The following is a 24,987-nucleotide window of genomic DNA, read 5'->3' as shown; positions in this document are numbered from 1 at the left end:
CTAAATCGAAGATGAACCACATTGGAACTAAAAGACAAGAATTTTTATTTATATATATATATATTTTTTTATATTTATCTCTATTGTTGAAAGTATTACAAGTGCCCCCCTCCTCCCCACTCCTGCCTGCTCCCCAGGCCTTCACAGCACTATTTTCTGTGTCCATGGGTTATGCATATAAGTTATTTGGTTAATCTCTTTCTGCTCCCCCCACCCTTCCCTCTGAGATTTGTCAGTCTGTTGCATTGGAGTGACATTGGTTAATAAAATTATACAGGTTTCAGGTATACATTTCTATAATACATCATCTGTATATTGTATTACTTGGGGTGGAGAACATACAGATAATTTTTAAAATAATATGATGGAGGTGCTAGCTAAAACTAGGGTAGTAATGATATTGTAGCATGTAAGTGCATAAATGTTGTAACCTTAAATTTAAACAATGTTGTATGTGAATTATATCTCAATAAAAACGTATTATACAAAGTTCACAAGACTAAACACAAACCATTTAAAAAATAAAGCAGCTATTATAACTATCTGAATAAAGTAAACAAAACATGCTTTCATTGCATGAAACTATCAGCAGAAATACAGAAGCAATAAATAAAAACCGAATAAAATGCTAGAAATGGAAAATATTCTGAAATTCTCTATATGATAATTTTCTTACTGATTATTATCTACTTCATTTAATCTAGTTCTATCTTAATCAGCAATTTGTTACACTGAAAGATCTTTAAAGACAAGAACCAAGTCTTACTCATATTTGAATCTGCAACACATTTTACAATGCCTGGCATATAGAAATGCTAAATACCTCTCCATCATTAATTTATTTAATTGATGTAAGAAACTGAAGGTTTCTAAAATAATAAACTAAAGATGCTTAGTATGCCTGCCAACCAAAGTCAAATCATCTTCAGTCACAATATATTTGGCCCCCTTGCAATATACAGATTACGTTTCATAGAAATGGACACTTGAAACCTATATGGTCTTATTAACCAATGTCACCCCAATAAATTTAAGTAAATAAATGAATAAAAATAAATAAAAAAAGAAAAGCTGCTTATCATTTTCCTCATCTCAAAATTTCTGGTCATCCTTTATTTTAGAGAGTGTTGGTAAAAACAATCAAGCAATTAACCTTTAACCTTTACTTCATATTTTATAATATTGAAAAATGTAGTCTATCAAACCCGACACAAAACTGAGTACTGGCTTATTTTTCTTATTTATAAAAGGTGACCATGTAGAATTTTCACTGTACCAATACTGAGTTGTCCATTAATTTATTATTTATTCTTATGTGCATGCTTATCCACTATTACAACTGATTCAAACTTAAATATTTAAATTATTTGTGACTTTGTTTCCTTACAGAGGTATATGTAATAAAAGTTGACATTTTTTGGTAACATTTGTTTTCTTTATGAACAGGTAGGTAGCAAAATAACAGGCCTGCTACACTCCTATAAATTTTAATAGATTAATGCTTCAAATGTTTAGAATCCAAATTTCTTATTGTATTTGGAGGAGGGGTTGGCAAGGATCAAGATATACAGTCCTCTTAGTACCCGAACTTTATATGTTAAGTGTAGCATAATTTGGATAATATTCACATGTCCTTGGATAATTTTTTTATGTTTCAAGTTTAAATTTGATTAAGTTTAATAGTTTCAAAGTCAAGGTTAGGTTCATTTATATAATTTAAACCACTTTTAAAACTAGTATGCTACTCAGAGAAAGACAAGTATCACAAGATCTCACTTATATGTGGAATCTAATGAACAAAATAAACTGATGAAAAAGGTAGATCCAGAGACATTGAAACATGCAACAAACTGACATATTTCAGAGGGAGGGGGGGGCAGGAAAAGATTAACCAATGACCTTATATGCATACATGCATAGCCCATGGAGAGACAATAGTGTGGGGGTGGGGGGGGAGCCTGGAGAGTGGGTGGGAGCTGGGTGGAGGAGGTCAGTGGGGGGGGAGGGGACATTTGTAATACTTTCAAAAATAAAGTTTAAAAAAAACTAATATGCTATTAAATCAGGGTCAACAGGCAGAGGGAGAAAATGAAAGTATTTTCTAATTTCCTAAATCTATAACCTTCATTACTCTATGAATTTTATTAGGATATTCTCTATAAAATACATTATAAAAAATAATTCATTTTAAGTGGTATACCCTATATATAATTTTATGAATATATAAGTCACAGAATTGAAGGGAAGAATGTAACTACAACTTACTCCTTGACAATGAAGATAGTCAACTGTCTTAGTTATTACAAACAGTACATCACTAGCTTCCCGTTCTGAGAAACATTTTTGTTTGAGAATACGGTCAAGTAGTTCTCCTCCTTTCATCAAATCCGTAACAAGATAAACATATCTACCATCATCATAAACCTAAAAAAGAACACATTTAAAAAATATTTATAATTACAATTCTAAAATGTTTAAATTACACCTACTTTGCTTTTCTAGTGAACCACTAGTGTTAAAAAAAAGACATTATTTCTTTATTGTTAATATAGTACAGGCTGTACTGAAGATTAAATTGCCTAAACAACCTCTTATACACTCCTGTGAGACCATGTTAAACATATAATTTTATTAATTTTTCGGGTAGTATGTTACATTTCATCAAAGGATACAAATGGAAAAATAGAACTCTTTGCCTCTCAAATGGCATCTATCTCATTTTTTTACTGTATTATAGACACTTCTCTTCCCTACTAATAGTAAGTTTCCTTTTGGCAGTAAATATATTATTAGTTCATTATCTGACATGGTATCTTAAATGTTTGCTGAATTCAAATACTATATTAAGGAAAATAAATTCAAAAAATACGTGTACCTTTTTATTCAGGGCTTGTGAGATAAATTAGATAGATGATAGATAGATGATCAATAGATAGATAGATGATAGATGATAGATAGATGTAAACTACTGTTTAAAAATATTAATCAGAGTGCATATCATATTATCCAAAACAAACAGATTGAGGTGATGGCTGAATTGTTTGCCTTCTCTTAAGAGAAAAGAGTATTATTTTCTTATGTGAAAAGTCAGCATTCAGGAACATCTATTTTTTTTAAGTAGCACAGATTTTTATTGTCAAAACAAGTAAGATATATGAGCATAAGAGAAGACACAAATAAATTAACTGTTCTCATTATTTCAGATTCCAGGGCCTCTCTATGGAAAGGTCATCCCAGTGGGCTATGTAGACAGGATCCTTCCAAAGCAGGAACAGCAGGGATTTGAGACAGTGTTCAGGATAATGACTGAACACGTCCACAGTGAAGAGAAATGAATAGGTGCTCTCCCTGGTTCCTTTCCTCAGTAAGCTCTATGTTTATACAGGTATGAGCCTCATTTGGGGGGAAATGATTGCATACAGAAAACATTTTCATCCTTCCACCTCTAAGAAAAAGTTTCAGGCCCTGGTGGCACTTGTTTCATATGAACATCCAGACTATAATCTATGTATAGTTACCACCATCTTTACTTTTAAAGAGCTTAACATCCATATATATATACCAAAGCAGTAGGCTGAATATTTTCCCTTACATAGTTTTCTACCAAATTGGAGTTAACTTAATCTTATCGTAAAGTACAACATAGGCTTTGCAAGACTTGTGTTTGTTGACACATGAAAGAGAAGGACTGCTCAGCAGAACTGTCCTGGAGGCACTGCAGTAAGAACTGGCTCTACCTGATAGTGAGGGCTCCAGTCTCCATGCAGGAGGAGGGTCCCTGACAAGTCTGGCTTTTCTTTGTGCCCAGATCTCAAACATATTGTAGGTCTTCTCACTGATAAGTCTGGACACAAAGCACCAGCAGTAGAGAGCGCCAGAGACTAGTCAGTGAGCACCTCTATGCCATGACTCCCCCATGCTCATGCTGACCTTGGAAAAGGAATCAAGAAGCCTTAGTTTGGGAACAAAAAAAAATTATCGGGAACAAAGCAAACATTATCTACCTCGTAAGCAGTGGTAAAGTTCTTGTCTAGGCTAAATCGTGCAAAAATAGGAGATGAGGCCTCCATATATTACTGCTGAGATTATTTACTATAACTTTAAATTAAAGTAATACACAATGGCTTCTTCCACACAAGGACAAGCTTTGCACAAAAGTTTCTCAAAAACCAATGATGTCCCCAGTTCTAGGTTCACTTTAAGAGGCTTTAAAAAAAAAACCAAACCTTTCCTATGTCAAAGCCAGGGTAATAAGGAAGTCAGGGTAAGACACCCACTATCTGGAGTTCCTGGAAGAGAAACCTCTAGAAGCTGCTAGGTGTGCGCACATTCAATGCATGGGATTTGAGATTATGGGTCCATGGTGGCTGTGTCTTCCCTTCCATCACTGGGATGTCCACCTTGGGTGGCTTTAAGGTTGCTGAATCTTCAGCCATTTGGGTGGCCTGCACGTGGATCAGTTCCTTTGGAGAAGATTTGTCAGCTCCTCGGTAGGGCTGCGTGGCAAAACCTCCAGAATCAGACTTCTGGAAGGATCTTGGTCCAAAGAAGCTCCATTTTTCTGCCGAGTTTCTGTCTTTATCCCTACTTCCAGAATCCATGGTGCTAGGATTTGTGCCAGGTAAGGCTGTGTAAGAGCCAGAAGAGAACAAGTCTCTAGGCTTCTGCTTAGGGGAAGAATGGAGGGTGCTGCTGGGGGTAGACTGGGCTACGGCCAGCTGCTTCTCTTCTCTCATTCTCTATCCACTCTGTAGTTTTAGTTTGTGGAGTGCTTCTGCCACTCAAAGATACTTGGTATCCTAGGTGGTAGGCCATTGTGGGGTGTGTAGCCAGCATCTGTTGCTCAAAACACTGAATACTCTCCTGGGTCTGTTTTGTGATGAGAGAATTCATGATGACACAGGTGGCTTTAGCCTTCACCATGGGGACCTTGTCCATACTGTCAATAGCCAACAAGGACACACTGGCCTCTCTTTCCTCCACTAGACACTTCTGGTTGCCTCAAAGCCACTGAAAGACTGGGATCCAGGAGCTCTTCCTATATAGATAGATTTCAGAGCTGAGTCCCTGCCACCAAAGTGAAATGATATGATGATTACACTGAGAGATGTTAATGAGGAACAGTGTCCAAGTGCTGCAAATTAACTAAGTTGCTTGAAAACAGTTTATACATTTCAGAGGTTCTATTTCGCTGCTGCAGAGTTGCGTGCAGCCCAAGTTCCAGCACTAAAGAGGCTGTGAGGAACCACATCTCTCTAGACTAGAGGTTGTGGTGCAGTAGGGACCCAAGCCATGGTGTGATCTGCACTGTGTCAGTCATGGCCCTAAAGGACTCGGGCACTGACCAGGGAGAGTAAACTCAGTAACATCTATTAATAATGACTTATATGTTCATTTTACAAAACTATAGAGTAATACAATTTCACTTAAAAAACAATCCACAGTGCAACAGCTTATTTCTGTAGAGTTAAGAATGTAAAATGTAGAATTTTGCAGATTCCCCACGTCTGTATTTATAGTACCACAGAATAATAAATGGTACTGGTTATAATGTTAACTAGTTAACTAGCCAGAATATATTCAAGTAATCAGGACACTTTAATGTACCAATTACCATAGTTCCTTTCTGATGTTTTGTACACAGGATAGGAATATAGAATCATAAGGGGGAAAAGAATTGAAATAGAAAATTTAAGAATCTTGAGATTGTGATACATGATAATAAATATGCCATAGACACAAAAAGTTTCCAAAATAAAATAAAGTGCCAAGTCATAATCTCATTAGCTTAGCTTTTGAATTAGCTTAAATACCTACATCCTTTAAAGTGATAATGTTGGGATGTTGCCCATAGCGCATCAAAATTTCAATTTCTTCTGAAGGATCTCTCTTATTTTTGTCAATGATCTAAGAAATAAGACAAGACAAATCTCAGAGGAAAATAAATTATGTTTTTTGTCTACGTATTAATGGTATATTTTCAATTTGGTTATATTTTTGAGCAAATGCTTAAAACTCAAGAATGATACTTGACTCATATTATTTTAACAGATAAAAATGGCCTATAACCAAAACAATAATAAAAAGACCACTTTCTTTAACATTATATTCCATTTAACTGAAGCTATACTAACTCATAATGTGATCCAAATGTAATAGTAATTGTCACAATTACTCAATCTTAACATACTGCCTTAAGATAAAACTATTCAAAAGCAAGGCATTCATGCAATACAATGTTTCTCCAAAATAAATCTTGGAAAGAAATTCAAAATGAAAATATTAAGTCTTAAGAGGTTTTCCTCATTATCTTATCTTTGCAATCTCCACTAGCTCCATCAGTTAATGTGTCACTTAAGTTACATATATCCATCAGTTAACGTGGTACTTAAGTTACATATATAACCAAAAAAAAGTTAGGTTCAAGGACAATACCTTCACTGCAAATTCCATATTTGTAACTCTATGTATGCATCGCTTGCAAACAGAGTAGGAGCCAACACCAATATCTTCTTTTAATTCATATACTTCACCAAATTGTGCAGTATTTCCATTTATCTGTTTTTTTAAAGTGAAATACTAAGAATAATGAAATATTTTCACATTTTTATCTTTTCTTCTAAATATATATACTATGGGGCAACAGTTGTTTGTATGGAAAATAATACAATAATAAATAATACAAGAATAAACTGTGTTTTGCATACTCACAACTGTAAACCTACTTTTACTCCACACTGTATTCATCTTGAATCTTTAAAAACTCATGAATAATCCATTCTAGAAAAGTTTTCTTAGTATTTATAAGTGGCTTAATTAGATCTGAGCTGATCTTTAATTGTAGGCTTTCTAGATCCCCAAAGCCAACAAAATAAATAAACTAGCTTACTTATCACCATTATATTTTCTTGCCAAAAGAGATTACTAAATATAATTAAATGTTACTACTGTCTAATTTATTTTAAAACATATGGAGACATCTTTAATTCATTATTATACAGAGAAATAAAGTTAAAATCGCTTAAAAATTATTGTAAATTCATTAGAAATAACTGAAGGAAATAATTACCCCTAAACTAAATAATCTGATTAAGTGAAATTTACCTGAATAATTGATAATACATTTGCACTTGTGATAGGAGTGATTTTATATTCTTCTGCAATAGAAGTTGAAACAAAGCTGAATCCTTTGAAGAGTTGATGAGCATTAGCACTGGCTGGCAAACCAGGAGAATCTAATGTCCAAATAATTGTATTTAATTAAAATTACACAGACTTCTATTATATAAAATGTCAGCATTTCTTTGAATATAAATAAAACCGTTAAATGTTAGTATCAGACATACTATATTATTTATTTGATTTATTGTACATTACCTGTCGCCCCATACTACTATGCAAGCTACATGTGGATTGCAATTTCTGTTTGTTCTGTTCACTGCTGCATCCTCACTGGTGAATACATTGTAGGTATTCAATATTTGTTGACTTAGTATACAAAACAGTTTCCACTAAAAGTAAACCTCATTAAATTCTAAACTGTAAGAGTCAGAGTGATATATCTCATGTCTTACCTCCTATCCTATTAGCATGTGAAAAGACTTTTAAAACAAAACAAAGAAACCTTTTAGCCTTCACTCTAGTAGTCCCTGTTTCTCTGATAAATATTTCCCATTTAAAGCCTGTACTTGAAAGGTGCCCAAGCAAAGCTCTTTGTAGAATCCAAATTTCCATAAGGGATAAACCAACCCTATGCAACCATATAATTCTTTTAGTTTTTACTTAAGAAGCTAGTTTACTTTTTAACCATCTAATTGAATAAAAAGCCCTGATGTCACACATAACATGCATTACCTTTAGGTGTTTTTGCAGTAAATTCAGGATCAAAACAAAAAGTATCATCTGGTTTTCCAGAAGCAGGTTTGAAAGGAGGTTGAATTTCTCTTTTATATAATTTCTAGAAGCAACAGAATAACACAAAAATATAATAACACTTTAAAAATTATTATATTTTGTAAGGGAAAGCAAAGCATAATACTCATAGTCCTTAACAGAAGAATCAAAATTTCATAAATGAAATTTCAACAAGCTTCAGATACCTATTAACCAAATTCTAAAAATTTGAGAAAAAATGTACAGAATCAAGTGACACCAGGAAACACAGTAGTGACGTGACATGCTGCATTTACAAAGAATATGATGTTGGGTTTTGGATATAAAATATTGTCTTGAATTTTTGCTGGTAAAATAATCATGCAGAATATGTTGCAATGTTGCCATGGTGAAATAACTAACAATACTCAAATATTTCAAAATTGATAATTAGACCATCTTTAATAACTTTATATTTCACTTAAAATATTGTTTTCACATAAAAATATTCATCAAAGGTATTACATAGGGCTCTTATTATAGAATTCAAAATTTTAATCTTGCCTTACAATCTAACTTGCTAAAATTTATATGTTTATGAAAGACATAACATCTTGCAATATATGAACATCTACTTTTTGGGGGAAATCTATGTTTTTTTAAAGCTCACAGACCCATAGAAGAGGAAACTTAATAAAGAATTACTTAAGTAATTTTCATTTATATTTATATAAACATTCCAGTCTTTTTTTTTTTTTTTTAATATATCTTTATTGATTTCAGAGAGAGGAAAGGAGAGGGAGAGAGAGAGAGATAGAAACATCAATGATGAGATAGTCATTGATCGGCTGCCTCCTGCACGCCGCCCCCCACTTGGGATCAAGCCCGCAACCCGGGCATGTGCCCTGACTAGGAATCGAACCCCAATCATCTGGATCCTAGGTCAACGCTCAACCGCTGAGCCACGCCCAGCTGGACTTTTTTTTTTACAGTTAAGAGCAATGAACATAAACTGTTCAAATACAAGAACAATGGAAAATAAGAATTTCCAGTTTGCTTAGGTAAGAGAAAAAGGAAAAGTAGAGAAGCATTAAAAAAAATTATAAGGGGCTACAAAACACCAAAAGAGGGATGTACACAGATATGACAAAGGGGGAACTCCCATTACCATGTCAACTGAGTGGCATTTTAGGGTCTTAATACTAATAACTTACAAAAAAAAAAAAGTAGCCTTCTAAAATGTGTTCTATAAGCCAGATGAAATAATGAATTGGTCAGTGAATAGTGGTTCTCTACCCATTCCCTAAAAATCAAGAGAGTTTTTTTTTGAAAAATCTTTCAATACCGATATTAGAGCTAGAAAATAAAAAAACACTTACCTATGATGATTGCTAGTACATAAAACACATAAAGATGTGTTGTGAAACAGACAACAAAAATGGGTTTTTGTAAGGAAAGTTTATTAGAATAGGGAAGAATATTAACCATACTTAACAGGTAAAACAAATGAGAAACAAAAATTTACTAAATAACAAAAATTTAAGAGTTGTAACTTAAAAAAATTCTCTACAAGACTTAATAGAAATTCACAATGTTTCTTTTTCATGTCCTCTCAAAATTTAATGAAATACCTGTACAAAAACATTCACTTCTTAAGAAATTTAATTTGTCTTAACACATGACAAAAAATCACTTGAAATTAAATAACATCTTAGATTCTTTAGAATTAATTTTCTATAAGAATCTGTCCTATCATTCATCCCTTTTCCCCATTCCCTTCCTCATCCACATTCTCCAACCTAGAATAGGGAAGAATATTAACCATACTTAACAGGTAAAACAAATGAGAAACAAAAATTTACTAAATATCATCCACACATGTACTGGTTTCAGGTATTTTTATTTAAAGGGGTAGCATATCATAGTAATTACCTTGAACCCTAAGATATGTGGATGAATTTGCAAACAACACAGATGGATCTTGAGGGCGTTACACTAAGTGAAATAAGTCAGCCATGAAAGGACAAAATCTTACGATTTCACTCATAAGTGAAATATTTAAAAAATGAACAAACAAAACAATAAGCTCATACATACAGACAACAGATTGGTGGTTACCAGAAGGGAAGTGGGGGAAAGGTGAAATGGGTAAAGAGGTTCAATTATATGGCAACAGATGGAAACCAGACTGTTGATGGTGAGCATGCTATAGTGTATACAGATATCAAATTATGTTGCATACCTGAAACTTATTAACCAATGTTATCCCAATAAAAAAATCTCATACTGATAAAACAAATGCATTTAGTTAACCAGCAAAGTTCCATATATTACCATTTACTCTTCAGCTTTTGCTCATATTAAAGTTACTCAGTAACGAACCTCCTACGGAACTTACATTCCAGTCAATATTTGCAAAGAAATTATGTCTTTTGATTTCCTCAACTCCTTCTGAACCTATAAAAACAGAAAGACATTTTACTGCTATAATTTTTTCATATCTTTATACCTGGCTTTCAAGCTGTTATCTATAAAGAGCAGTACACATATTTTACACATTCCTTGTCATGAAAAGTTTATGATTTCCCACCTGATATTTTATTAATTGCTTCTTTCAATTTAATATGAAAAAATAAATAATATTCATATTGAAGCCCAAAGAATAAAATAAAATATTGAAATGCCTTTTAAATCAAATTAAATTCATGTATGATATAACATTAAATTTTAAGTACATTTTCTTGTCTTCATAACTGAACTTATGATCTCATATCTATATGCCAAATTTAAAAAGTACAACATAATAATAAAGTGACACTGAAATTTTAACATAAGGGCATAAATAGGATAGATAATAGGATTACATCTGGATCCAGGGTAAGGTTAACTGAAAGTGGCCCAATAATAAGCAATTATGGAAACATAATATTTACCTTGAAGAACATTGGAAAGACAAAATAATTATCTTCAAGTGTCTAAAAGGATTACTTATACAATTCTTTGAACTCTTACAAAAAAGGAAATTCATATGATATACATAATGATATATATTAAACAGACCTATGGAATAACTAGACCACTGCATTTTTAATAACATACAAAACAGAATTTATTGGAATATTTGCATATAAAAAATGCAAAGTTCTAGGTATAAATATATAGCAGCAGTAAAAGAACTTAAGCCAGAAAACATAAAGTTATAATTATCATCCCAAAGCATGCAGTATATTGTTACAAAAACTAAGAAAATAATCAATACCCAATCTATTTGCTGGATTCCTTTTAAATAACATCCTTAGAAGACTTTGTGCTTCAGCACTAAGAAACTGAGGCATTCCAAGTTTTGCTCTGGAAAATAAGATTTTAGAAAATTTCAATAAAATCTAGCCACACTTTTAAATTTACAAATCTCAAAAAGAATTTTAAAGAATGTTTTCACAGTGGTAAATAATGTCCCCTAAAGCATAGAAGAAGGAAATAAGACAGTATGAAAAAATGTTCTTTCATGTCAATTTAAACCCACAAGTTTTTCAAAACTGAAAGCAAGAGCACTTGATAAAATCCAGCACCCATTTATGATAACTCTCAGCAAAGTGGGAATAGAGGGAACATATCTCAATGTAATGAAGGCCATATAGGACAAACCCACAGACAACATCATACACAATGGGCAAAAACTACAAGCATTTCCCTTAAGATTGCGAACGAGACAGAGGTGTCAGCTTTCACCACTCTTATACAATACACTACTGGAAGTCCTAGCCACAGCCATAAGACAAGAATAAAAAATAAAAGGTATCCAAACTGGAAAAAAAAGTAAAACTCTCATTATTTGCACATAAGATGATAATATATATAGAAAAACCTAAAGATGCGACCAAAAAACTACTAGAACTGATAAATGAATTCAGTAAAGTAACAGGACACAAAATAAATATCCAGAAATCAGTTGCATTTTTATACACCAATAATGAACTATCGAAAAGGCAAACTAAGAAAACAGTCCCATTTACATTGCTTCCAAAAGAACAAAATACCTAAGAATAAATTTGACTAAGGATGTAAAATACCTGTACTAAGAAAATTATGACACTGAAGAAAGAAATTGAAGAAGATACAAATAAGTGAAAAAATATACTATGTTCATGAATAAGAAAGCATGTTCATGGATAAGAAAAATTAACAGCATTAAAATGTCATTACTACCCAAAGCAATCTACAGATTCAACACAATTCCTATCAAGAGACCAATAGAATATTTCACAGAACTAGAACAAATGTTTCAAAAATTTGTATGGAACCACAAAAAATTCCCAAAAAGAAACAGCGATCTTGAGAAAAAAGAGCAAAGTTGGATGAATCACCCTATGTGATATCAAACTATAGTACAAGGCCATAGTAATCAAAACAGCAAAGCACTGGCATAAAAACAGACATATAGATCAATTGGACAGGTTAGAGAGCCCAGAAATAAATCCACACCTTTATAGTCAATTAATATGTAACAAAGGAGGCAAAAAGATACACTGGACTAAACATAGTTTATTCAATCAATGGTGTTGGGAAAATTGGACAGATATATGCAAAAAAAATGAAACTAGACCACCAACTTACACCACACACAAGAATAAATTCAAAATGGATTAAAGAACAAGATGGCAGAGTAGGTAAACGCAGTACCTGCTGCCTTCCACTACCATAACAAAATTACAACTAAAATACAGAACAATCATCATCCAGAACCTCTTGAAATCTAGCTGAACATAAGTCCTACAACTAGAAAATTAAAGAAGAAGAGTGGAGAATGGTAAAAGGGTGGAGACTCAAGGCAGAATCTGACAAATCCTGGAAACCAGGAACCCGGGACTTGGGTGCAGCAGTTTAAAACCTGGAGCGATCTCTCGGCTGATGTTTCCTGGAGGAGCAAGGTGACCCAGCCCCACATCAGGTCACCCAGCCCAGGGTTCCAATGCTAGGATGAGAAGTTCCCACAACTTAGGGCTATAAAAACCAGCAGGAACCATGGCTGAGTGATTTGGAGGCTACTGGAGTCCCAGGCAGTTCCCATTAAAGGCCTGGTGCATGGACTTAGATGCACTCGCTCTGAGCTCCAGTGCTAGGCAGCAGCTTGAAAGGAATCTGAAACATTGGGCGAGGAACAAACTTGCCTGGAACCATGGAAAGAGCTGGAAGGGCAGCTTTCCCCCAGACAGAAGTGCTGGCAGAGGCCAATGCTCCTTTGACAAACCCTCCACCCATACAGCCTGCAGGCAAGAGCAATATCTGAATTTCCATCAACCTGGCTCACACTTTTTGCCCCTCCCTGGAGATTCCCAGAGACCCCACCCTTCCCTATTTCTAAGTTCATCAAGGCCATTTCCAGTGGCTTTAACATGAAAGTGGCCTCTCTTCCTTCAGGCTAAAACTTTCTTAAAATCTCTCAAATAAGCAGCAGCTGGCCTCAGAATACCCCATATCTCTCGGTAAGTGGTCCCAGACCTGGCACTAGAGGCAGCCTGCATTGGTTCACAGCCTGGCTTCTCCTGGACACTTCCAAGCGCAACAGAAGTAACAACCATCTACAGTTTGCAGTGTAGCACATGTTAGGTGGCCCAGAGGAGGGCACACACAGAGGCTGACTTTGCACTTCCTGAGAGGCCCCAGAGACAGTGTACCTGTTGGACAGACTCAGCCACTCTGGATTACAACCCTACCACATCCACAACTAACACATTCAAGTGGTGGACTCAGTAAACACCAAACCCCCACTGAAGTAAATCCTGTTCCATAGGGGTGTCTCCCGCACAGCAGCTCTTTGGCTATAGTTGCAGCTGGTCCTCACAGTTGATTGGCCTGGGGGTCAATTCCTCCCAGTGATGCCAACAGCAACCAAGGCTCAACTACAATGGGACAGTGCACACAATCTACACAGGGGAAAACCTAGAAAGATCAGCTCAAGTGATTGGGGAGACTGAGCCACTGGGCCCTACAAGACACCTACAAAACAAAACCACTATACCAACTCCAGGAAATGTAGCAGTTCTACCTAATACATAGAAATAAACACCAGGAAGCAGCCAAAATGCAGGGGCAAAGAAACATGTCAAAAAGGAAAGAACAGAAGAAATTTCCAGACAAAAAACTAAATGAAATGGAATCAAACAAAGTACTAGATACGGAGTTCAAAACAATGGTTATAAGGATGCTCAACGAACTTAGTAAAACTTTTAAGGAAACTAGTGAGATGATCAACAACATACATAAGAATCCGTCAGAAATGAAGGCTACACAACTGAAATGAAGAATAATTTATAGGGAATCAACAGTAGAGCAGAGGATGCCGAGAATCAAATCACCAATTTGGAATATGAGAAAGCAAAAAACACCCAACCAGAAGAGCAAAAAGAAAAAAGAATCCACCTCGCTGGGTGTGGCTCTGCAGCTGAGGGGCGGCTGAGGATCCAGGAGATCTCAGTTTGATTCCCAGTTAAAGCACATGCCTGTGTTCTGGGCTCAATCCTCAGTTGGGGGCATGCAGGAGGCAGCCGATCAATGATGACTCTCATCATCATTGATGTTTCTATCTCCCTCTCTCTCTACTTTGCTCTCTCTGAAATCAATAAAGATATATTAAAAAATAATAATAATCCAGAAATATGAAGATAGTTTAAGGAGTCTCTGGGACAACTTCAAGCAGCCCAACATTTGCATTATGGGGATATCAGAAGGAGAAGAAAGAAAGAAAAGAAATTAAAAACCTATTTGAAAAAAATAATGACAGAAAACTTCCCCTACCTGGTGAAATACTCTTGCAAGTCCAGGAAACACAGAGTCCCAAACAAGAGGAACCCAAAGAGGCCCGGCCAGGCATGGCTCAGCCATTAAGCATTGACCTGGGATCCAGGAGATTGCGGTTTGATTCCCAGTCAGGGCACATGCCCAGGTTGTGGGCTCGATCTCCAGTGGGGGGCATGCAAGGGGCAGCCAATCAATGATTCTCTCTCATCGTTTTATCCCTCTCTCTCCTTCTCCCTTCCTCTCTCTGAAATCAACATATATTTAAAAAAAAAAAAAGAGGAACCCAAAGAGGCCCACACCAAGACATCATAATTAAAACATCAAAGGTTAAAGACAAACAGAGAATCTTAAAAGCAGCAAGAGAAAAGCAATTAGTTACCTACAAGGGAACACCCATACGACTATCAGCTGATTTCTCAACTGAAACTTTTCAGTCCATAAGGGAGTGGTAAGAAATACTCAAAGTGATGAAAAGCAAGGACCAACAACCAAGATTACTCTACCCAGCAAAGCTATCATTTAGAATTGAAGGCAAGATAAACAGCTTCACAGATAAGAAAAAGCTAAAGGAGTTCATCACCATCAAAACAGTATTACATAAAATGTTGAAGGGTCTTCTTTAAGGAAAAGCTAATAAACAAAATAAACTGACAAACAAATTAGACCCAGACACAATGAAGCATGCAACAGACTGTTGTATCTCAGAGGGAAGAGGGAAGGGGGGTGGGGGGTAGGAAAAGATTAACCAAAGAACTTACATGCATATATGCATAACCCATGGACACAGACAATAATGGGGTGAAGGCTTGGGGAGGGGGTGGAAACAGGGTGGAGAAGGTCAAGGGGGGGGAAATGGGAAACCTGTAGTATTTTCAATAGTAAAGATACATTTTAAAAAATGGATTAAGACTTAAATGTTAGACTCAAAAACCTAAAAATCTTAGAAGAAAACACCGGCAGTATAATCTGGTACACTTCTCATAGCAATATTTTTTTCTGATTTGTCTTCTTGGGCAAGGGAAACAAAAGAAAAAATAAACAAATGGGACTATATCAAACTAAAAAATGTTTGCACAACAAAGGAAACCATTAGCAAAATGAAAAGACAGCCCACTGAATTGGAAAACATATTTGCCAATACACCTGATAAGCCTTCATATCTAAAACTTATAACAAACTAATAAAGCTCAACAACAGAAAAAAACCAAACAATCCAATTAGAAAATGGGCAAAGGATCTGAATAGACACCTCTCCAAAGGGGACATACAGATGACCAATAGACATATGAAAAGATGTTCAATGTCACTAATAATCATAGAAATGCAAATTAAAACCACAATGAGATATCTCATGCCTGTCAGAATGAGTATCATCAATAAATCAGCAAACAGCAAATGCTGTCAAGGATATGCGGAAAAGCGAACCCTCATACATTGTTGGTATGAATGCAGATTGGTGCAGCCACTGTGGAAAGCAGCATGTAGTAATTCAAAAAATCGAAATGGAACTGCCTTATGATCCATTGATTCCACTTCTAGGAATTTATCTGAAGAAATCAGAAACACTAATTTGAAAGAATATATGCACCCTTATGTTCACTGCAGCATTATTTACAATAGCCAAGATTTGGAAGCAGCCCAAGTGTCCATCAGTAGATAAATGGATAAAACAGCTGTGGTACATTACTAGTTCGTAAAAAAAAAGAGAAAGTAAAAGGAAATCTTATCCTTTGCGACAGCATGGATGGACCTGGGGAGCCTTATGTTAAGTGAAATAAGCCAGTCAGAACAAGAAAAGTACCATATGATATCACTCATGTGGAATCTAATGAACAAACTGAGCTAACAAGCAAAATAAAGACAGACTCATAGAGAGCAGGCTGACAGTTCAGGGTGGGGTTGGGGGAGTTGAAAGGATTGAGCAAAAAAGAAAAAAGAGATAAAAAGCTCATGGACACTGAAAATAGTGTGGTGATTGTGGGTAGGGTTGGGTGGAGGTGGAAGAAAGTATGGGGGGAAATGGTGACAAAAAAAGAAAAAAAAAGAAAAAAAAACTGAAAGCAAGAAATTTTTCCCATAAGAAAAAAAATAGTGTTTACACTTACTTTAATATCATATTCATGGTCTCATTTCTGTCTTTACCTTGAAATGGCAGTGTACCAGTAAGCATTTCAAACTAAAACAACAAAAACAAAAAATAACACAATCAATTTAACACAACTTAGAATATAAAATAAGATTCTTTAGGAAAAAAATTGAGACTTGTAATACATGTTCAGCAAATCACAGTATGTCAAAATAGGAGCAGGAAAACTAGGTCACTTAAGGAAATACACTTCTGGTACCTCACTATATATAACTCAACTGATAGATAACCTGTAGCAAATGAAACCAACCAACTTTTTTCAGTCCTGTGGGATTTGGTTACTAGAGAAATCTGGAAATAAACACATTTTTTAAAAACAAAAGATATGCTTTTAAAGCAAACAATGTAACTGACAATGGAAAGTAGAAATAAGCATAAAAACATTTCAAATTCATAGATGATCAAGAAAGATTTAGCCATTCTCACCCTGGCGGGTATGTTCCTCAGTGATTAGAGCATCAGTCCATACACCAAAGGGTCACAGGTTTGATTTCTTGTCAAGGGCAGGTACCTGGGTTGCAGGTTAGATCCCTGGCCCTGTTTGGGGCATGTGCAGGAGGCAAGAAACATCTCTCACATCAATGTTTATCTCTCTCTCCCTCTCCCTCCCTCCCTCTGTTCCACTCTCTTTAAAAAACAATGGGGAAAAATATCCTCCATCGAGTATTAAGGAACAAAAAGGTTTTAACCATTCTCATTCCCCTTACTCCTCTGTAAACAGGAGCCAAAAAAAGAGAATCTACACACACACACACACACACACACACACCCAATAACTTTGAAAAAGAAAAACACTGGCACAGTTGCCCACATCATAAGGAAAACATTTTCCCTAAGAGATTGAATTGCAATGCAGATAACTATAACATTAATTAATGTTATAAAAAAGACCAGGTCTAAAAATGAAGATCACCATAATTCATTAAAATGTTTTTATATACCTAATATTAAAATCTTAAAGTTAGATTCAATAATGCCTTTGGTATCAGTCCTCTGTTCTTTTATGAACCACAGACTTAGTTATTAGCTTATCCATTCGCTCTCTCTTATACACTGATGACTCTCAAATCTTATCCAGCCTCAATCTCTCTCAGCCCCCTATTTTCCCTCCCAAATTGATAGTAAAGGTTATCAACTAGAAACTGAAGAGGTAGCTATGGGGAGTCAAAAAAATAAAAAAAATAAGGCAATTGTGATATATGGGGATCATCTCTCAACCTCTAGTCCCCCACCCCCAAACCTTTGAAATGTCTTTAACAAGCCCTGGCCAGGTGGCTAAGTTGGTCAGAGCATGGTCCAGATACGCCAAGGATATCATTAAGATTTCCTCTTTTATATTCTGTAACCTTACAACTGTCTTTGTAAGGAGACCTTGTTTATTTTCCTACTTCTAATTTTCTCCATTTAGAATCCATTTATATAATTCTGTCCAGGCCAATCTTCCTAAAATACATTTTTTCCTATAATTACCATCCTGTTTAAGAATCTGCAAAAGTTTCCTGCTACAAAGAGAACTGCATGTAAATGCTTAAGGTTTATAGCCTCATTTCCTCCAGTCACCCACATTCTTCACTACTACTTTAGTCAACTGGTTCTCCAGGTCTTTGCTAATATGATCACAATATTATACTTCTTGACATGCAGCTATTTAAATTTTATCCATCTTTTAAGGCTTAATTTAAGTTCCCTCTTCTATTTTTCCTATGTCAATTTATATTAATTTTAGCCTGAATTCCTAAGGTACTTCCCGGCAATTTATTTAGCTACTCTACTTGTTTCTCAACCTGACCATCTGCCTTCTTAGGTCATGGAAAATGCCAAATAATGTATGTATAGTCTGTTCCCACCCCACTGTTTTCCCCAAATGCCAGTATTATAATAGGTACTTAATATACAGATATGTCATATTGAGTGTTATTCAGTGATAAATAGGCAAAATGTATTATGAGGCTTCCAGAGCAAACTATATCTAATTCAATAGCTATTCTTTTTATCATCCCAATTAACACTGCAAATTATGTGCTTAATCTTATACCAAATTAGTTAATCAAGATGACAACTAGAGTAGGTACTGGAGGAAACAAAAAGTAGTATAACACATGGTTGCTCTCCTCAAGAGGTTTATAATCTTTCTAGGGACATCCTTAAAACAATTTGACTATAAGACAATATACGGTAAGGTATTAAATTCTGTGATAACAAATTAAAACAACATATGACCACTAAACACAGTATTCTGAAATCTAAAACTTAGTAGACTTTTTAAATAATTTTCAATTATAGTTGAAATACAATATTAAATTAGTTTCAAATATAGCACATAATGAGAAAATGTATATACCTTATAAGTAAACATTTGTCACTGTACAAAGTTATTCTGATATTATTGATTATATTTCCTATGCTGTATGTATTATAACATGCTCATGACATTTATTTTTAACTAAAAGTTTGTACCTCTTAATCCCCTTCACCTTGCTCACTCATCCCACACCAACCTTCCCTCAGGCAACCATTAGTTTGTTCTCTGTATTTACTATCAATAAATCAACAAACAACAAATGCTATCGAGGATGTGGAGAAAAGAGAATCCCAGCACACTGCTGGTGGGAATGCAGACTGGTGCAGTCACCATGGAAAACAGTACGGAGTTTCCTCAAAAAGTTAAAAATGGAACTGCCTTTTGACCCCGAGATCCCACTTCTGGGAATATATCCTAAGAATCCTGGAACACCAACCAGAAAGAATATATGCACTCTTATGTCCATAGCAGCATTATTTACAATAGCCAAGATCTGGAAACAGCCTAAGTGCCCATTAGTAGATGAGTGGATAAAAAAGCTGTGGTACATTTACACCAGGGAATACTATGCAGATGTAGAAAAGGAACTCTTATCCTTTGCAACAGCATGGATGAACCTGGAGATTATTATGCTGAGTGAAATAAGCCAGTCAGAGAAAGACAAATACCACATGATCTAAATAATATGCAGAATCTAATGAACAAAATAAACTGACAAACAAAATGGAACTGGAAACATGGATACATGGAAAGACTGGCCAGTGCCTGAGAGGAGGTGGGGTGAATGGATAAAGAAAGTAAAGGGATTAACTAAACAATACATATGCATATCCCATGGACATGGACAGTAGGGTGGTGAAGGCCAAGAGAGGGGGATGTAACAGTGAGTGGTGAGTGGAGATGAGCAAAGTGGGGAAATAAGGGAGAGACCTGCAATAATATCAACATCAAATATTTTTAATAAAAATAAATAAATAAGTAAATAAATAAAATTACTAAATTGAAAAAAAAAATCAGAACAGCAAAATACTAATTCTTATGGTATAACAGCTAGCCAAACATCAATTTTTAAATGATAATCATAAATTCAAACCCTATTCTCACCTGACACCTCCAAAATTTTAAATTAAAATTCTATTTTTTCCTTTTATTAAAAATTGATAAATAATAAATTAAAATTCTAAGTATTAATTTTATATTAGCAGAATTTAAAAATTAATACTACTTACCATAAGTACGCCATATGACCACCAATCAGCACTCTGGGAATGACCTCTCCTATTTACTACTTCAGGAGCCATATACTCCACTGTACCACAAAATGAGTAGGCTTTCTTTTCTTGATCTACTGATTCTTTGCTGAGTCCAAAATCTATAATAACAATGTTACAGAAAAATATATCTGAAGATCTTCAGAAAATAGAAAAAAGCAAAAGAAACAAAATTATGTATTTAAACCTTAAAATTATTCATCAACGGACTGTAATTACTCTTAAGCTGTGATACCAATAATGGAAAATAGCCTGTATTTAATAAGAGCATTTAAAGGTTGCTCAGTTATATCTCATCTCAAAATATGTTTTCATGTCTATACTAGGATATCATTTGAAAATTTTGAGAGGACAACAACAATTAAATAAAAGCTGTCATAGTGGTCTAAGTTTTAAAATAGACTAAGACAGAAAAGAGATAGTAACTTATACTTTTTAAAATATTGAAAAAGCTTATTTTGCTTTGGCTTCGTTGTCTTTTCATTTTTGTTTAAGGCCTTCAAAAAGCTAAAGGTATCAATACATAAAAAATTAGTCTTATTTCTATGTACTAGCAATGAAAACTAAGAAGGTAAAATTTTTAAAGTACCACTTATAATACTACCAAAAAACACCCTTGAAATCCACAGGTCTGAATATACAAACTATATGCAAAATCTGTATGCTGATAACTAGAAATAGTGATGAAAGAAATCAAAGTAGATCTAGTAAATGGAGAGATATATGTATGGTTTGGAAGAATTGGTGTTGTTAAAGATGTCAGTTCACCCCAAAATTGATCTAAAGATTCAATTAAACTTCAATAAAATTTCCACCAAGATTTCTTTTATAGAAATCAACAAGCTGAATTTAAAATTTATAGTAAAAGACAAAGGCAATAGAATAGCCAAAACAACTTTGAAAAAGAAGATAAAAATTGAAGGACTTACACTACCTGACTTCAATACTTATTATAAGCCTACAATAATCAAAACTGTGTGGTATTAAAGAAAATCTAAACATATACATATAAATAAATGAACAGGACAGTGTCCAAGAATAGACTGACATATACAGTGCTATAATGTTTGTTTTAAAAATGCAAATTTTATCCAATGGAATTGATACATTAGGAAACAATTTGAGGATAACACGAATTTGAATCTCAAATTTCATATGCAATTTTGTCTGCAAGAAGTACTAGATAAAACACTAGGTAACTGCACCTAGCTGATTCAAGCAAAGTAGAAATACATACACACACCTCACACACTTACCAACTATTTCAGCTCGTCATGTGTGTTATGAGCCACTTCTGTCCACCTGTAGTACTACACTTTCCTCCCAATTCCAGATAATCTACCATGACTTCACAATAACTTACAACCTTTCTTACACTAATTCTACAAGCAAATTTAAGGATTTTCAAGGTAAGGTACCATATTTATTGTAATATTTATATAATCTTAATAATTTAGACCATGTAAAACAATGCTATCATTTTTATTAGTTTCCTATCTTTCTCGAATATGTCACTGGTTATACAGATTACTGCTAAATCCCTAACACCATTTTTGCCTTAAGTCTTATGATGTTATTATGCAATAATGCATAGTGTAATGATTTTTAAGATCACGTGTTTCATTATAACAGAACTTGCTATATATTGTAAATTGATTTCTTACAAAGGCCTAAAAGCAATTTCATGAAGAAAAATCAGCCTTTTCAACAAATGGTGTCAGAACAACAGGATATTGATTAAAAAAATAAAATACATCCTCATACTATAAATAAACATTAACTCAAAGTGAATTATATAACTAAATGTGAAATGTAAAACTTAAAATTGTAAAATTTCCAAAGTAATATAAGAAAATATTTATGATCTTGGATTCAGCAAGAATTTCTTAGATACAACATCAAAAGTATAATTTATAAAAGAAAAATGTTGAAAACTGGACTTTATCAAAATCAAAAACTGCTTTTCAAAAGATACCATTCAGAAAGTGACAAAGAAGCTATTCATTGGGAGAAAACACTTGCAAATTACATATCTGATAAAAGACTTGTATTTCAGAGTATGTTAAAAAACACTAAAAAATTCAATAATAAGAAAACAAACAATACAATTTTTTTTAAATGGGAGAAAGATATGAACAGACACTTCTACAAAGAAATAAATACATGAAAAGATGCTCAATATCATTAGTTAATAAGGGAAATGCAAGTTAAAAACACAATGAGATACTACTACATGCCCATTAGTAGAGCTAAAATAAAAAATGTTGGTAGTAACAATAATGGCATGGACACAGAGCAACTGGAGCTCTCATACATTGCTAGTGGGCACGCAAAATGGTACAGCCACATTGGAAAAAATTTTGGAGGTTTCTCATTAAGTGAAACTTACACTGACCACATGGCCAAGCAATCCTACTTCTTTGGTATTTACTCAAATGAAATACATGTTTATGTTCACATAAAACCTGTACATGAATATTTATGGTAGCTTTATTCCTCACCGCCGAATTAAACAGGAAATAAACAAATGCCCCTTAATAGGCGATTAGATAAACAAACCATGGTATCATTATAAAACAGAACACTGCTCCGAAATTTTAAAAAAGTTATTGATACATGCAACGATATGGATAAATCTCAAATGTACTAACTAAATGAAGCCAAACTCAAAAGACTGTATATACTGAAGCCTATATTACATTGTGGAAAAGGGAAAAGCATCGGGCCAGAAAGCAGACTGGTGATTATCTATGGGTAAAGAGAGGATCAAATTATAATGGGAATATTTTAGGGGGGAGTGATAGAACTTTTTAAATCTTGATGGTGGTGGTGGTTTTAAGACTGTATTCATTTGTCAAAGCATGCAAAACTATACATGAAAGAGTACTTTTTCTTAAACTCTATGTTTTGCGACTACTGTAAATTTACTGAATTTATATGAAATACTACAGAGATTCTGTTTACCTTCACCCAGTTTCACCCACGGCAACATCTTACAAAAACTATATTACAATATCACAACTACCTTATTGACAATGATGCTGTCAAGATGCAGAATAATTCTATCATCATAAGGATCCAAAGAATAAGTTTTACTCTGTGTAAGTTTTATCTTAGTTCTATAAATAAAGCTACAAGCCCTATATTGTTTTTTAAATAAAATACCAGCATTAATACTTGATTTTAGAGGCCCTAGAAACTGATTTTCTACTCATGCTCAATATTATCATTGAAAAATAACTTATCTTTGTATAATAATTAAATGAATTATGACTTTCAGTATATTTTAAAAAATCTTTTCAATGGCCTACTATGTTCTTTCTCTACATTTTGAGACTTTTGAAACTCTGCACATCCCATTTCAAAATGAAATGTAATAAAAGCTAGTCTTCAAGGTCAGTTCAGCTGAATATAGCAACCTAGTAGAGAAGAACATTGGCATCTTTGGACATTCCAGAGAGAAGAAAGGGAAGAGGAATTTCTTATCCTTGATTATTTTTCAGAGATTTAGCACACTCCATATAGGTCTTTTGCTGTACTACTTCTGAGAAAACTAATATTTATCACTAGAATTTGGTCAGTAGTGAATTGAATATCTATTTTACAATATTAAGGGTTAGCTACAGGATTTAAAAAGATACATATTGCCTGGCAGGGCATGGCTCAGTGGTTGAGCATCGACCTAGGATCCAGGCGATCACGGTTGGATTCCCGGTCAGGGCACATGCCTCGGTTATGGGCTGATTCCTAGTTGGGGGCGTGCAGGAGGCAGTCGATGGATGACAACTCTCATCATTGATGTTCCTATCTCTCTCTCCCTCTCCCTTCCCCTCTCTGAAATCAATAAAGATATATACTTTTAAAAAAGATACATATTAAGCAGTGGTTTTTCCAAGTCACTAATTTGAAGTAAAATGTAGAAATCAGCTAAATAAAGATTTTAAGGGGGGTGAGGGCCAGGGGTTAGTATATTTGTGCAACCATAAATGATCATTTTATGAGATTTTAAATTTTAAAAGCATGCCCAGAACACAATTTAATGAGTATATACTATTAGTAAAAGCAATCTCAGTGATTAATTTGCAGATAACCATAAAAATGACTTAAAGTTATTTTCTTGTGTACACATTTTTCTCTTAAATATTCAGCTCATGCACAATGTGATTTATTTATTTTTAAACATATATTTTGATGTCAGAGAGAGGAAGGGAGAGGGAGAGAGAGAGATAAAGATCAATGATGAGAGAGAATCATCTATCGGCTGCCTCCCACACACCCTCTAATGGGGATCGAGCCTCCAAGCTAGGCATGTACCCTGACCGGGAATTGAACAGTGACCTCCTGGTTCTTGGGTCTATGCTCAACCGCTGAGCCACACCAGCCAGGCCACAATGTGATATAAATTTTTGACACTGTATATATTCCTTCCCTTTCTTTATAGAAATTAGCCCCAAATTATGCCCCTCAGAAAACATATAACTACAACCACAGACAGTTTAAATCAATTGTCTATTCAGGTTTTAATTTTTAATGGCATATAATAGGCAAACACTTTTAATAAACCATGGGAGTCATATTATGTAGTTTTTATATAGATT

The 24,987-nt window shown here is 34.4% G+C and overlaps 1 protein-coding gene and 1 pseudogene across 1 annotated transcript in view; both read right to left on the bottom strand.

Moving 5' to 3' along the window:
• The window catches only part of RPS6KA6 (ribosomal protein S6 kinase A6), a 163,428-nt gene that overhangs the window by 67,953 nt on the left and 70,488 nt on the right, over positions 1-24,987 (bottom strand). Inside the window, exons 8-16 of the mRNA XM_016204494.2 lie at positions 20,348-20,490; positions 16,776-16,846; positions 11,132-11,220; positions 10,271-10,329; positions 7,855-7,957; positions 7,105-7,235; positions 6,436-6,558; positions 5,818-5,907; positions 2,266-2,424 (exon numbers count right to left, since the gene is read on the bottom strand). Coding sequence (XP_016059980.2) covers positions 2,266-2,424; positions 5,818-5,907; positions 6,436-6,558; positions 7,105-7,235; positions 7,855-7,957; positions 10,271-10,329; positions 11,132-11,220; positions 16,776-16,846; positions 20,348-20,490 — 968 coding nt within the window. The remainder of the gene's footprint in view (positions 1-2,265; positions 2,425-5,817; positions 5,908-6,435; positions 6,559-7,104; positions 7,236-7,854; positions 7,958-10,270; positions 10,330-11,131; positions 11,221-16,775; positions 16,847-20,347; positions 20,491-24,987) is intronic.
• On the bottom strand, positions 4,305-5,617 carry LOC107530617 (putative monooxygenase p33MONOX pseudogene; annotated as a pseudogene).

Source organism: Miniopterus natalensis, chromosome X (genome assembly GCF_054644295.1).
Source record: "Miniopterus natalensis isolate mMinNat1 chromosome X, mMinNat1.hap1, whole genome shotgun sequence".
Lineage (NCBI taxonomy): Eukaryota > Metazoa > Chordata > Mammalia > Chiroptera > Miniopteridae > Miniopterus > Miniopterus natalensis.
Note: the sequence above shows the minus strand (reverse complement) of the source record. Positions and strands in the feature narration are given on the sequence as shown.